The following is a 13555-nucleotide window of genomic DNA, read 5'->3' as shown; positions in this document are numbered from 1 at the left end:
AAAAAAAAAAAAAAAAAAAAAGATCGGACGACTGGATCGGACGTGTAAAAGCGTGGATGAAAGCGGAACTTCGGAGAACGCAGAAAAAGTGACAATTTCGTGAAAAACAAAAAACAATTTATAATTCGATTCGGTTGCGAGCGTACGCTTGAGAGGACGAACAATCGATGCTACGTGTTAATCAACAAGTAATCGATAAAACATTTATATAAGGCGAGTTGCGACAGAGCATTTAATTAGAGCATATCAGCGTGTTGAGCTTAGAAGACGCGCGGAACAATGTGAGACCACGCGTGATAATAAATATTACTATTAGTATATATGCGTTTTAAAGAGAAAGAGAGAGAGAGAGAGAGAAAGAGAGAAAGAGAGAGCAAACGAAAGAGCAAACACTGAACGAACGGTTGTACGATGGCTCGCGGATGTTCGCGGGAAGTGCGAGACACGGTGTTACCGAACGCGTTCCTCCGTCAGTATTGCTTAACAGCGCGACGTTACTGACACTGTTGGAGTACCATTATACTTTGTATCATTAAACTGTAAAAATATCTCTATCTCGCAAATAACACGGATGAAAAATATTAGCGGTACGTCATCTACACACATACACACACACACACACACACGCACACAAAACACACGCATTTTTCACAAAGGTTCACAATTGACGATATCGCTTTTACATCGTTTGCGAAACAGCGTCGGTAGCGTCAGGCAACGTGCGACGTTAGCAAGTATTGCGAAAAAAAAAAAAACAATTAGACGTAAAGACACGAAGTGTACTTGTGCGACGAAGAGCGAGAGGAACGGCTGCGTTCGATCCCGAAGTCTCCCTCATAGCTTCACTGTGGCTCTCATCGATGGAAGTTTTCGTCTCTCGCGTGCAGTGAGAATCGCGATGTTGATGCAAAGTCGGGAAGGAGCTTCTGCAACGGATTGTTCACAATCGCGGCGAACGTCGAGAATTTCCGCCGAGAAGCATGTAGAGAATAAATAGTTATTTATAAAGTCACTGTGTGCGCAAATTGAGGGCGAGAGAAGTGCGAGAATGTGGGAGCGCGAGGGGCGGCGACACGACGTATAGGGATGGGAAATAGCGCGCGAACGGAAGATATGCCATTTTGAATTATTATTTTCATAAGGAAAAAAAAAACGTGTAAAATATAAAATATAATATATAATATATCGATATGGACGAATTATTAACAGCATCATCGGGACTTAAATGATCGCGACGATGATGATAGTTAATATTATTATTATTGCTATTAATTATGGTTATTGATTATGATTATTATGGAATGACAATTATTATTATAACGAGAAAAAAAGAAGCTAATGCATTATATAAAAGAATAAAAGTAATTACACTTAACACTTACGTTAGGAAGCTAGATACATACATTTGATGCAAGCGAGAACAAACCATGCGTTCGACGACAAGTCTAAGTGACATAAATTAACGTCGTACACATTTCTATATCAAGGTAGAACACGGGGACGTAAATAAAGGATTAACATTTTTTATCGAACGTCGGGCGCCTACATTTCGTCGGAAAAAAAATAATCGTGATATAAATGACAAAAAAAAAAAAAAAATAAAAACTAAAAAAGAAAAAGTTCACATTTTTCCTATACTCACACACACACAAAAAATATACTGAATATTATCTAATTGTGTGTTGTGTTTCGTTGCGTTTTTAGTACACATGAAAGAGAGAAAGATTTTTTCATAAAAAAAAAAAAAAAAATATCTTGTTGAACATCGCATTTTATTCGTCTCACAAATTTTTCCTGATGAAATCGACTGATCCGTATCGACGAACGGAAAAAAGGGTTTCCCGACGTTCGCATTTTCGCGCCACGGACGTGTTCCCGTATTTCCGAAACGTAATTTGAACAATTTGTTTCCCCCGCCGTTGGTTTTTGTCTTTACATGAACGCCGAGCCGAAAGTTCTCTGTACGACGTACCTTATCTTACTTGAAACGCTGGCATACAGATTACATAACTAGCTATTACGGTCATGGCCATTAGCAGAGAAGTGTGTACTATTCAGATAGTTTATCATTAAAGAAACGGTAATCATCTCATAGGTATATTAACGACATTATTTATATATTATTACGCATATTATATATAAATAATTGATAACTCAGACATTAACCCCCCTGGGGTAAAGTATTGCGTGGGGGGAGGGGGGTGGAAAATGGGGGGGAAAACTACGAAAGGATCGTGTCCATGTGGGCGCGATGGCGGCGGTGCGTCGTTTTCTTTTTTCGGAATAAGCGTCACTGAGAACACACGAGAGTGAAAAAAAAAGAAAGAGAGATAATGAATAAACCGCCAATTACTTTAATTACTTCGAGTACTATTATTTGTATATGCCGAACGATTATGCCGTTTTCAGCGCAACATATTTTGGCAATTCTCTTTGGTGGTATGTTTCATCGCGTTTCGGTGAGAAAGAGTGAGAGAGAGCGAAAGAGAGAGAGAGAAAGAGAGAGAGAGAGAGAGCGAGAGAGAAAGAGAGAGAGAGAGAGAGAGAGAGAAAGAGCGAGAGCGAGGGAGAGAAAGGATGAAAACGAGCGAACGAGAGAACGAGAGAGAGAAAGAGAGAAAGCGAGCGAAAGAGAACGGCGAAATCGGAAAGAGAGGGAGAGAAAGAGGAATAAAAGAATAAAAACAAACGAACAAAATAAAAATCAGAAGTTTCTATACTTTTTACGGAGATTGTTATAGTCTAAGCGCACACTGATCAAGGCATTCGTCGCTCGGCAAAAGCATAATACAATTATTAATATAAAATTTATAACAGAAATAAAATAAATGAAGTTAATAAATATGTACACTGTATAATATATATATAAACATTATTTCCTATTAATAATTCATGTGTGTCTTTTTATTCAATCACACTCACAGCTTTCCACTAGAATAAATATCCGCGTGATTTTACATTGATGAATAAATATTCTGTATATTTTTTTTTTTTACTTTAAATTATCAAACGTTTACATTAATAAATTATGAATAAAATACTTATTCTATATATATGTATATAAAGTATTAGACTACTATAGAAGTATTAGAGAGAGAGAGAGAGAGAGACGAGCACTTGCTTTCCGATTACCAGTAATTGAAGACACTTGCTGATAACAAACTTTATGTTCTCAATAAATAAATATATTTTGAAAATTATATAAAACAACATATTTTGTTACTAGATTATTATACGCTTTTTAAGTAAACATAGAATTACGCAGAGATTTATGTATTTAAAATCTTTTTCTTTTCTACCTCTTCTTCTTTTCGTGAGTCTTTTAAACTCTTCATCATCTGTCGGCAACTCGTATCGACGGAGTGAACACACTAGGCTAATTATAGTCTGTAATAAAAATAAAATTAAAATACGTTTTACAAATATTGTGGAACAAAGTAAAATAACAAACATACTTCAACGCGACGTTCACCGTACTCTTATCTTATGATGACCGATAACTGCACATTTATCTTTGATATATTTGCGATTGATCTTTCATTACGCAGACATCTTGTACAAATCGCCGCGGATCGCTCGCGATAATGTGCAAAAGTGTCAAAACAATTTATGCAATTAATTAATTAATACACAGTACACATGTTTTTGCACTTTTAAATAGTATGAACTGCGTACAGACTTTTCCCCAATTTTGTGTTGCACTTATATAACCATAGTTTGATAAAAAAGAAGTTCATGTTTTACTATTTTTTGATACAACATATTTATCGTATATGTTGCACACAATTCAGTGTTTTAACATTATTTTATGTGCATTACAATTATGTGAAGATGTGACATGTTTGTGTCACGTGTATTTTTCAAGTACTTTATTTTAAGTATACATCGTTTCAAATGATTACGTTCGCTGAATACGTGACTTCCCAAATCTTTTAAAGCAGGCTATGAAGGACAATTATAGGAATCTGGTTTATCAACTATATATATGTAGTTACGATGTGAACAACATATATATATATACATATCCATGTATATATAAATATCCAGCTAACTTTCAGAGGAGCAGTCATCACAGCGCGTTCAGTTGCGTGCGAACTAACATCAGCTTAGAGCGTCGTAAAAACAGTTTTAATATTTGTGGCTTCTAACGCGACTATCACCGTGATTATAAAATATTGAGCGTCACGCATTACCTTGGTGAGAACACATTAAATTTACATGTGTATGTGCGACATAAGGAAAGACAAAAATAAAAATTCGTAATATAAATCGTTTAATTTCTTTAAAAAGTGAATTTAGTGAAATTTAATATTGGAATATAGTTACAACAATAATATATCTTCAAAATTTATCGCGCTTAATCTCGCATGTCGTTGTCTTTCTGCAAATCTATTCTCGCCGACTATCGCGGCGGATTCTTTGTTCTCGAGGATATCTTGAACGTTAATTCTGATTTTCGAATACGTTTATATCGATTTTTATTCTGAAGACTCATCGATCGATGTTTAAAAATACTATTAAACTACTAAAAATACTAATCTGCTCGCAAGATGTTATAGTTAAAATATTTGTCTTACGGAATGTTAATATACATTTGGAATTTTACGACGCTCTTGCTCTTGTGTCAAAACTACCATTACATGGATCATAGCTGCTTGAGCTACTATTGAGCCTCTTATAATAATGTTCTTTCGATTATATTCTTAATCATTTTTCATTTAGTTTGATTTAATTTGATTTTTGTAATAAGTGACTGATAAAGAGACTGTGTTTCGAGATTATATACGTGAGATATTTTTATTTAAAAGTTTGAATAAAATTTGAATAAATTTTAATCGACTGTGCGTTTGAAACTTTTTTTTACAATAAATTTACTAATTCTATATTTCAATATTTATTTCAGTTTTTATCGGTTCTCGGTTTTTATCGAGAGATAAAACTGCAGAATGCAGAGGAATCAGTTAACAGCCATGTGGCGTACAGAAATATATTTTATCTTCATGATTCTATTATGCGTTCAGTCGATATCAACGACGCAATATGCAACGGATACGTGTCACATGTCAAAAGCGTTGAGTGATGAGATAGACTCTTATGCACCGCTTGTGCACAAAATAATTAATGAAACAACGCAAGGTTCTTTCAAAAGCATCACGTGGCAAGACTTGGCGACATTCGTTGATAAATTCGGTCCGAGATTCGCCGGCACTCCGGTTCTCGAGGAGGCTATTAATTACGTGTTAAACGAATCGACCAGGTTAGGCTTTGAGAACGTTCACGGCGAACCAGTTACTATTCCGCATTGGGTCAGGTGCGTGAACGTCAAATATATACGAATGAAAAAAAAAATACTTTGCAATATTGAAAAAAAAAAAAATATACATACATTGTCATAATAAATTCTCAGAGGTTCAGAATCTGCGACTCTTTTGCAACCACGACAAAAAGATCTGTCGCTACTTGGTCTGGGTTATAGTGTCGGCACACCGGCGGAAGGCATAACTGCAGACGCCGTTGTAGTGAATAGTTTTGCCGAACTTAAGAAAAGAGCGTCAGAGGTACAGGCGTCCCGAGAGAGATATATGTATATATATATTGTTTTAGGGCGAGTAATTTTTATAAAAATAATATTTGTATCAGATTCCAGGAAAAATTGTCGTTTACAATCAGAAATTTGTCTCGTACGGCGAGACCGTGGAATACAGAAGCTCCGGAGCTACGAGGGCCGCGGAATTCGGAGCTGTAGCCGTCTTGATCAGATCGGTAACGCCATTTTCTTTATACACTCCGCACACCGGAATGATGAGCTACGGGGCGAACGTTACCAAAATCCCGGCAGCTTGCATAACTGTCGAAGACGCAACTATGCTGAGGAGAATGGCGAATCGAGGCAACAGATTTTTTTTTTTAAATAGAATCTTTTTTTTGCATAAGCAAATTATTGTGATAAATTATTGATATATTAATTCTGTTTAGGGGAAACAATAAGAATCAATCTGAAAATGGAAGCGAAACTTTTACCCAATGTTCAGTCGCGAAATGTTATAGTCGATATCAGGGGTTACAGCTCGCCTGAAAAAACGGTCGTAGTTTCGGGACACATTGACAGCTGGGACGTTGGACAAGGTGCGATGGACGACGGAGGTGGCATCTTCATATCCTGGACGGCACTGAAATTACTGAAACATCTCGGCCTTCGGGCACGAAGAACGATAAGGTACTTTTAAATAAAAGTGGGCATAATTTCTAGATTTAGATTCTCTCCGTAGAGAGCAAATAATTTACGTACGTTGCAGAACGATAATGTGGACCGTCGAGGAACTTGGCATGATCGGAGCTCGTCAATACATACAAAAGCACGAGGCGGAGAATGAAAATTTACAATTCGTTATGGAATCCGATATCGGCACGTTTAATCCAGTCGGTTTGGACTTCACCGGAAACAAGATGGTACAGTGCGTGCTTCAGAGAGTAATGCGGTAAGTTCCGTCCGCGTGCAAGTTATTGCGACATTTAAACGCTTTGAGTTTCGCTATTTTTTTCAAAAATCCGAACGCAAGAGGCGTCTCGATGTTTCCGGGGACGTTGAAAAAGACTCGCGTCAGAGTTTTTAGAAAAATGTTTATTATTTTTTTTTTTCGTAACACATTATTCTACAAAAAACAAGTGCGTAGAACCTTTTCATGTTCTTAGATTGTTAGATCCGCTGGGTGACATGAAATTGAGGAGTCCCTGCCAGGGGCCTGATATAGAGTATTGGGTGAACGCTGGTGTGCCGGGCGGCAGCCTTTGGAATCAGAACGAAAAATATTTCTATTATCATCATACGAACGCAGACACCATGCTGGCAGAAAATCCAAAAGCCTTGGATATGAACACAGCCATATTCGCAGCGGTATCGTTCGTTCTAGCAGACATCAGCGTTGATCTACCTCGACACAACTATACACGCGAGATGTCTCTCAATGAAGTCAACTGAATCTGAATGCGTAAAATTACAATGTTCGTGTATAATGTGTGTGTGTGTATGTGTGTGTGTGTGTGTTTGTGTATGTACGTAGACCGTCTTTATTATCAAACCTGTCTGTATATATACAATCGCAGCAATATAAACAATTAGGCCTACTATAACACCTAGTCTGAACTCTTTAAAAGCATCATCAGAAATGCACTTGATCGAAACGAATTCCATGAACCATCCACGATTTTTGTCTTTTCTCCTGACTTTAACTATGTACGTGTGCGTGTGTACGTATGTGTGTGTGTGTCTGTGTTGCGATGATTTTATTAAAAAATTATCTATTCAAAATGTATACTATGTCTGCTATTTCGCAAAAATTCTAGAATTAGTAGAATGTACGCATTTTCCACGAAGTGTCACACTACTGGGACATATATGCCACACGTTTACAATCTGCAATAAAGCAAAATAAATAAATCATATTAGTATAAAAACACTTATGACGCCAAATTACAACCGGACATATACGTCCCATTAGTTTCTTTCGCGAAAGGGTTAACAGGTAACGAGTAATAAATTGTTTTATGACCTTATAACCCTCCGATATTCTTTAAACATTATTTTCTTTTTTTCTTTTTTTCTTTTTTTTTTTTTGTTTCTTTAAATCTCCTATTACCGTAAGGCTGTTGATCCTCATTAATTCTATTAAGTTATCAGTCTCAATCGACAATAAATGTCAAGGTATTTTTGTGCTTTTTTATATTAACGTATCTTCGTCCTGATCTTTCGGAAAGACCACCAGCAATGAATGCTGGGAGGCCGTTCTCGGGCTCGAACTTAACAGAGCGGTTTTCTCGCCACCGCTGCCGTTGATCGAACAATCCGGGGAACTGCCATCAAAGGCTATGTAATTGGTCGTCGTGCTGCTCGTGGATGGCATATCGTTGAGATCCGGTGACGCCAACGGCGGCGCGTGCGCCGAACGCGCATTGGTACTGTCCAAGGACACGAGCTGCATACTGTACGACTCGCGATATCCAGAAGTACTGGACGTATCCTCGTCCCAGGACACGTCCGACACTTCGGGCGTAGGGTGCAATAGATGATGGTGTAGGTGATGATGATAATGTTGGTGCTGGTGCGTCGTTTCGTGAAGGTGCTGCTGGTCGACTGGCACGTTAAAGTTGTTTTTATCTCCGTCTGATCTGCGAATGGACAGACTTCGTCTGGAACGGACGGACGAAGAATCGGAAGGGATGTACGACGGATCCATCGCTGACGTCGACGGTGTCTGCAGTAAAAGGTGACTCGTTGATTGTTCCCCAGGATCTACGTCCGGCTGTTCCGGCATTGTTTCACTTATCTGGAATATGGTGTTTCATGTGTAATAATTCTATTGTGTAATAGAAATAGATTTTTGTTTGAAAAAATATAATTGTATGAGAGAAAGATGTACACACACTCAAGTTCACGTAAAAGTGATTGGCGCAATTAAAGTGATATATTTCAATTCTTGCAATATTTTAGACTATATTTCTCAATTGAGATTGAAAATATTGAAAAAAAGCGCATAAATTTCGTCACCTCAATGTGACTCTTTCGACTCCTTCTGAAGCGAAAAGTTCTCTTGCTTTGACCCAAAGTATGTTGCAAGCGATGCCTGTCGGTACGTAATTCTCCGGAACTGTCCTCGGTCGGACTGCTCGGACTTTGCTGGCTCGTCACCGTGTCTCCTGGCGGGATCATGTCGACGATCATGTCGCGTCTACCGTCTTATTCATGGTTTCTACTCTACGGTCCATCTACTCATGCTCCTCTTTCGGACTGTATACAGTTCGAGATTGTTTTCGAAGCGCGCAGGAAGTATTTTACACCCGTGTCCTGTGCTCGATGGAACATGGCACTACATCTAGTAAACATAAGCTCTTACTTCAAAATTATAAATACAGAGTACGGCGAGAAATGCGGTGCAAACAGGTACAAGCTAATTGCTTGTTGGAAAATAAATCGAAATTCTCAAATGAATCTTTTACTAGAGGTTCAAAAGTAATTGTTAATTAAAAAAAATACACAAGTTTGCAAAATTATTCCGGAATTTTTATTTTTTTTTCTTTAACAAGTGTAATTATTATATATATTTACTTGTACCGTATTTTTCGCCGCGCTCTGTACATGCTACTTTTGAATTCAAAAATTCTTTAAAAGGAAAAAATACTTTTTAAAATTGTGTACAAAATTATAAAAATGCGACTTTTAACAACTAAGAAATATTTTAATTAGTATTTTAAAGAAAAAAATTATTACCAAAGAAATGATGCAAATAATTTCTACGAAAGTAAAAAAACAATAGCGGCATTTGTCAGAAATAATTGCTGTACAGAGCATTTCGCCATAAAAATTGATGTGGTGATGTGGATGATGATGTGACATGTTGTGTACGATGTGTGTTACATGTATTTTTTTTTTTAATCACAAAAAGTTTGAAATATTCCTATACAAAATATCACACACATACTTATCACATGCACACAATGTACTCATAAACACAATATACAAAGCAGATTTTTCCGATATCTTTTCATCAGAACGTAAAACAACAGCGTGAGAGTGTTTCAAGACAATAGAAATTGGTTGTACAATTACATACATGGTGTGAGTCACATGTCATCGCGCATGAAAGACACGTACGATCAGACAGAATTACATAAGAAGTTTTTTGCAGACTCACGAAAATGATTAAGTGCGAACAAGAATAGAAATAGAGAGAGAATTTATTTTTTTGGATCACACATTCCGGAAAAACAACAAACTCAAATTTGCTGACGCAAACATATGTGAAATAATTATATAAGTAATGACCTAAATAATAATTGAGATGTGAATACTGATTATGTAATCATGCATATTTTCGTATGTACGTACATTAAACATTTATCAATTGTATCAATCCCGCTGATCTTATTTCCCATTTACTTGATTTTCTAAAATAAATATCCTATAACTCTGTGTATCGAATTTTCTAATAATCGATGACAATTTTGTGTGTGCAATGTGCGGATGCACGAAATAAACGACCGAAGCAAATAAAATCAATGAAGAAAGAATTTGCGTAAAGAATTTTTTTTTCTACAATCTTGCATTTGTTTTTGTTGTCAGTCCGAAGATTAGCGAAAGTAGGTCTGTAGTATGCGCAGTGATATAGTGGCATCAGTGCAACATTCGAGCAAATTAAAAGAAATGATTAGAAATCCGTTCTGTGTGCGTGTCAAAAATTTCAAATTCCAAGTCAATTGTCGAATACTTTGTTTGAATACAAAGTTTTGGTAAGAAATCGAAAACCTTGAGAATCGACCATTTTTACAGAACATTTCTGCACACTTTTTTAATTCGTTCACTTCTGCAGTAATACTTTGAGACTATTTTTATGTCACTCTGTGCTAGGAAGAGGAAATACGGAGGTATCTTTTAAAAGAAGAGAAGATACACTTTGACATATAATATAACATATTTAGATAGGTATTGTCGTGCTAACTGTGTGATCGATGGAAATTTATACAGTTTCGTGCTTCTTAAGTAAGTAAAGTAGAAAGCGACAGAACATCGAGAAGCAACTACTACGTAGTAGAGAGTGAACTACGCAACAATCAGTAGGTATACCAACTGTTGGACATTACCATTGTCTAAATACTGCTATGTAAAAAGTTCCTTTATGATTCTGCGTACAAGACGTGATAGAGAGAGAGAGACAGAAAGAAAGAGAGAGAGAAAGAGAGAGAGAGAGAGGAATAATAGATATATCAGCGTTCTAAAAGAAAGTACACCGCGAAATGAGATTGCGCGCTCTTTATCTTGCTCGCGTTCTTGCGAGCATTCTTCTGATTTTGAACGTGTCATATTTTGAAAATTAATTAGCTTAAATATATATACATGTTGTGTTTCAATCTCGTTTCACGGTGCAAAATGGACTTGAAGGACAGCAAGAAGTGGACTAAAGACCAAAGTGAGCGACGGAAGAGAAACAGGACGAGCGATCGAGGTTTACTTACAGATGAATAAAAAATTACTTAAAAAAAGAGTGACAAGCGTGAGAGGGGGGCGCACACCAGCAGGATATGTATATCAGACCGTGTGAGAATTGATTGAGTTTTAGAATCGGACCGCTTACCTCCGTTCCCTAGCTAGCAATGGAAGCAACGTTATGATCAATGTGTCAATCATACGACCATAGGAAGAGAAACGACTTTTAAAATGCCTTAAATGATATGCGATCAATCGAGGATCTTTTTTTTTTCTCGAGTAGAGGAACCGGCGGGGGAAAGAGCGATGGGCATTTGTGTCATCGAGACGAGAAAATTCTCGTTCGGAAGGGAGGAGAAACTCTTGAAGTTGCAAGCCTCAGTTATAAATGGGAAAAATGGCAGTGAAGATTGCGAATTGCGCCATTGTTGTTTGACGAACCGCGCGAGACACTAAACGAGAAACTGAACACAAAAGGTAAAAGAGAAACCGAGCAGTCGTCGCTGGTGGCAGTGATCCATAGACAATGGCTCGATCCAACTGTGGTAGCTGGTATCAGCGATCTCTCGTACTAACTGCGCGTAAACGACAGTAAACGAAACGAAATATATGCGAGAGGCTTGCAGTCGCATTGATCATAATTGACAATACAGGAATCCTCTTTATAAAATTCTTGAAAAAAAGATGGAGTACCTGTTGACGTCGGTGGCGGCTGTTCCGCGCAGGATTCCCCGGCGGTCTCGCTCGCTTCCCGCAACGTGGACCCCGCGCTGGTACTTGACACAGACCCTGCAATTTCAGAAAATGTGTCTATTGTTCAAAAAAATAAAAAGAAAAAATGAATAAAATAACTCGTCACCATTGTCGTTACTTAAAAAAACACGTAATCAGCCAAAATATTATAATTAATTTTGTTATTTTTTTTCGAATATTAATACAGGAATTAAACACAAGAAAGTTACGTTTTTTAATATTCGTTGGTACTTTTATTAAAATATCAATAAAAAAATAATATAAGTTAATGATTCATCGACTTCTGAGAAAATAATTGGAACGGTAATGGTATTAATATCAAATTATCAATACGTTATTTGATACAATACCGCGAGCGTGAATACCGTTCGGCGGGGCTGTTACTTGACTGGATTGCGTTGTTTTAACTGTGCTACTCGAGATGGATTGATGAGTCGAATGAGAATGCGATTGAGGCACTGTGGAATGAGACACCGGAGTATCAGCGGGCGTACGATTTATGTGAGCTCTAGATCCCAGGTCGCCCGTCAGAAGATCCATCAACAGAGACGGCCTCTGAGTACGTGGTTGGCCCTCGATCGAATGCATGTCCGCGACGCTTCTCTTGGGTTCCGCTTGCATCTCGTCTGTGCGCATTGAAGTTACAAATATGTTTTTTTTTATAAAATATTTTTTAAATTAATTTAACAAATATTTAACAATATGTTTTTTAATAATCTTACAAAAAATATAATCAAGATATAGAGGAGGAAAAGAGATGATGAAAATACTTACCGAGCCTTTTGTCTTCAATTTCCTCCTTGAGATTCTTCAGCTCGTGAATGAGATCCATAAGTAGCGCGCCCCGCGATTTCGGCACGGTGGTGCTTCTGCCGTTGATCTTTTCCCGTATGATAGTGTGCATGTTTCGCTCGTGCTCGGATATCGGCGCCTGCCTGATCTTGTAAACGATGAATGGAAACATTTGAATGTACAGTGCGGTGCGATGCGTCACTACGAACTCGATGAAATTCCAGAGATAAATGGAAGCTTCGTTGCGCTTGTTCAGGAGACGCATTGTGCGTAAGATTCTCGGCCATTCCGTCTTCAGCTCGGTCTCGAAACATATCGTCATGATTTTAAGCGCTAAAAAGAAACAAATGTCAAAACAAAATTTTCGCGAAAATTGTCGGTCTCGAAAATAAAATCGCGCACGTCTTTGAGAGACGAAATCTCACCCAAAAATGCGACTTGATATAACGTTAACGATGTTCTTGTTGAAATCTTCGTGTCTCTCGCGGCAAACGTCAGACTACCGGCTCTCATATCCGTCGGTTGTTTTTGTATCGTTGATTGCATCGCTTTCGCACCCGGTGGCCACAGCGTGTTCAGTACCGCCGTTAGAGCAAAACTGATGTCCGATTGCCTCAGTTTCGGCACATCTGAAAACGTCAACTCGAATAATTCACAAAGCGCGATTTCTCCCTTGAGCAGAACAACGTACTACTTTTGTATCTCTTTTACCTTTTCTGCCAGTTCCAACACGCAGAAATAACGGTATCAGTAAGTGCAACAGCGTGTTCTGCGTGCGAGCCTGCGTGGCGAACATGTTCTGACCACCGAGAACGTTCTCCAGAGAGTATCCCTCGCCGATGGATATCACGTGCAAAGCTATCAGACGTAACACCGTCGAACAAAAGTACGAAGGCGGTATTTTGCTCATCAAAGCGGCCGCGGAAGCTGACGTTACGTCTTCGGGCGGGGTGTCTCCAACAATCAAAGACTAAAAAATAACAAGTTTTTTTGTGTGTAAGTTAAAGTGTATATTTAAATCCACAAGTAACG

The 13555-nt window shown here is 37.9% G+C and overlaps 2 protein-coding genes across 15 annotated transcripts in view; one reads left to right on the top strand and one right to left on the bottom strand.

Annotated features, from left to right (window-relative positions):
• The first annotated feature begins 4081 nt into the window (after positions 1 to 4081).
• Positions 4082 to 7441, top strand: LOC109863822 (carboxypeptidase Q-like). 2 transcript variants are annotated; one of them, XM_020444414.1, is made up of 7 exons: positions 4082 to 4197; positions 4904 to 5311; positions 5408 to 5558; positions 5641 to 5890; positions 5977 to 6217; positions 6297 to 6479; positions 6694 to 7441. In XM_020444414.1, the coding sequence occupies exons 2-7, from the start codon at positions 4947 to 4949 to the stop codon at positions 6977 to 6979; spliced, it is 1476 nt and encodes a 491-aa protein (XP_020300003.1). In that variant the 5' UTR covers positions 4082 to 4197; positions 4904 to 4946; the 3' UTR covers positions 6980 to 7441. The 2 variants fall into 2 exon arrangements, with proteins under 2 accessions (XP_020300003.1, XP_020300004.1); XM_020444415.1 differs by lacking the exon at positions 4082 to 4197 and adding an exon at positions 4287 to 4786.
• Positions 7442 to 7543: 102 nt separating this feature from the next.
• LOC109863820 (protein unc-80 homolog) overlaps positions 7544 to 13555 on the bottom strand; it is a 29832-nt gene continuing 23820 nt past the window's right edge. For 9 of the 13 annotated variants that reach the window (XM_020444403.1, XM_020444402.1, XM_020444408.1 and 6 more), the window contains 8 exons: positions 13235 to 13493; positions 12949 to 13152; positions 12506 to 12856; positions 12082 to 12357; positions 11672 to 11767; positions 11127 to 11135; positions 8546 to 8694; positions 7544 to 8324 (listed from right to left, as the gene is read on the bottom strand). In XM_020444403.1, the coding sequence (XP_020299992.1) occupies positions 7719 to 8324; positions 8546 to 8694; positions 11127 to 11135; positions 11672 to 11767; positions 12082 to 12357; positions 12506 to 12856; positions 12949 to 13152; positions 13235 to 13493 (1950 nt within the window). In that variant the 3' untranslated portion in view covers positions 7544 to 7718. Of the gene's footprint in view, positions 8325 to 8545; positions 8871 to 11126; positions 11140 to 11671; positions 11768 to 12081; positions 12358 to 12505; positions 12857 to 12948; positions 13153 to 13234; positions 13494 to 13555 lie in introns of those variants that run through there. The other 4 variants (XM_020444407.1, XM_020444410.1, XM_020444404.1 and 1 more) reach the window with 4 other exon arrangements.

Source organism: Pseudomyrmex gracilis, unplaced genomic scaffold, assembly GCF_002006095.1.
Source record: "Pseudomyrmex gracilis isolate BER0280 unplaced genomic scaffold, ASM200609v1 scaffold_13, whole genome shotgun sequence".
In the NCBI taxonomy this organism is placed as follows: domain Eukaryota; kingdom Metazoa; phylum Arthropoda; class Insecta; order Hymenoptera; family Formicidae; genus Pseudomyrmex; species Pseudomyrmex gracilis.
This window is presented reverse-complemented; position numbering and strand designations above follow the sequence as displayed.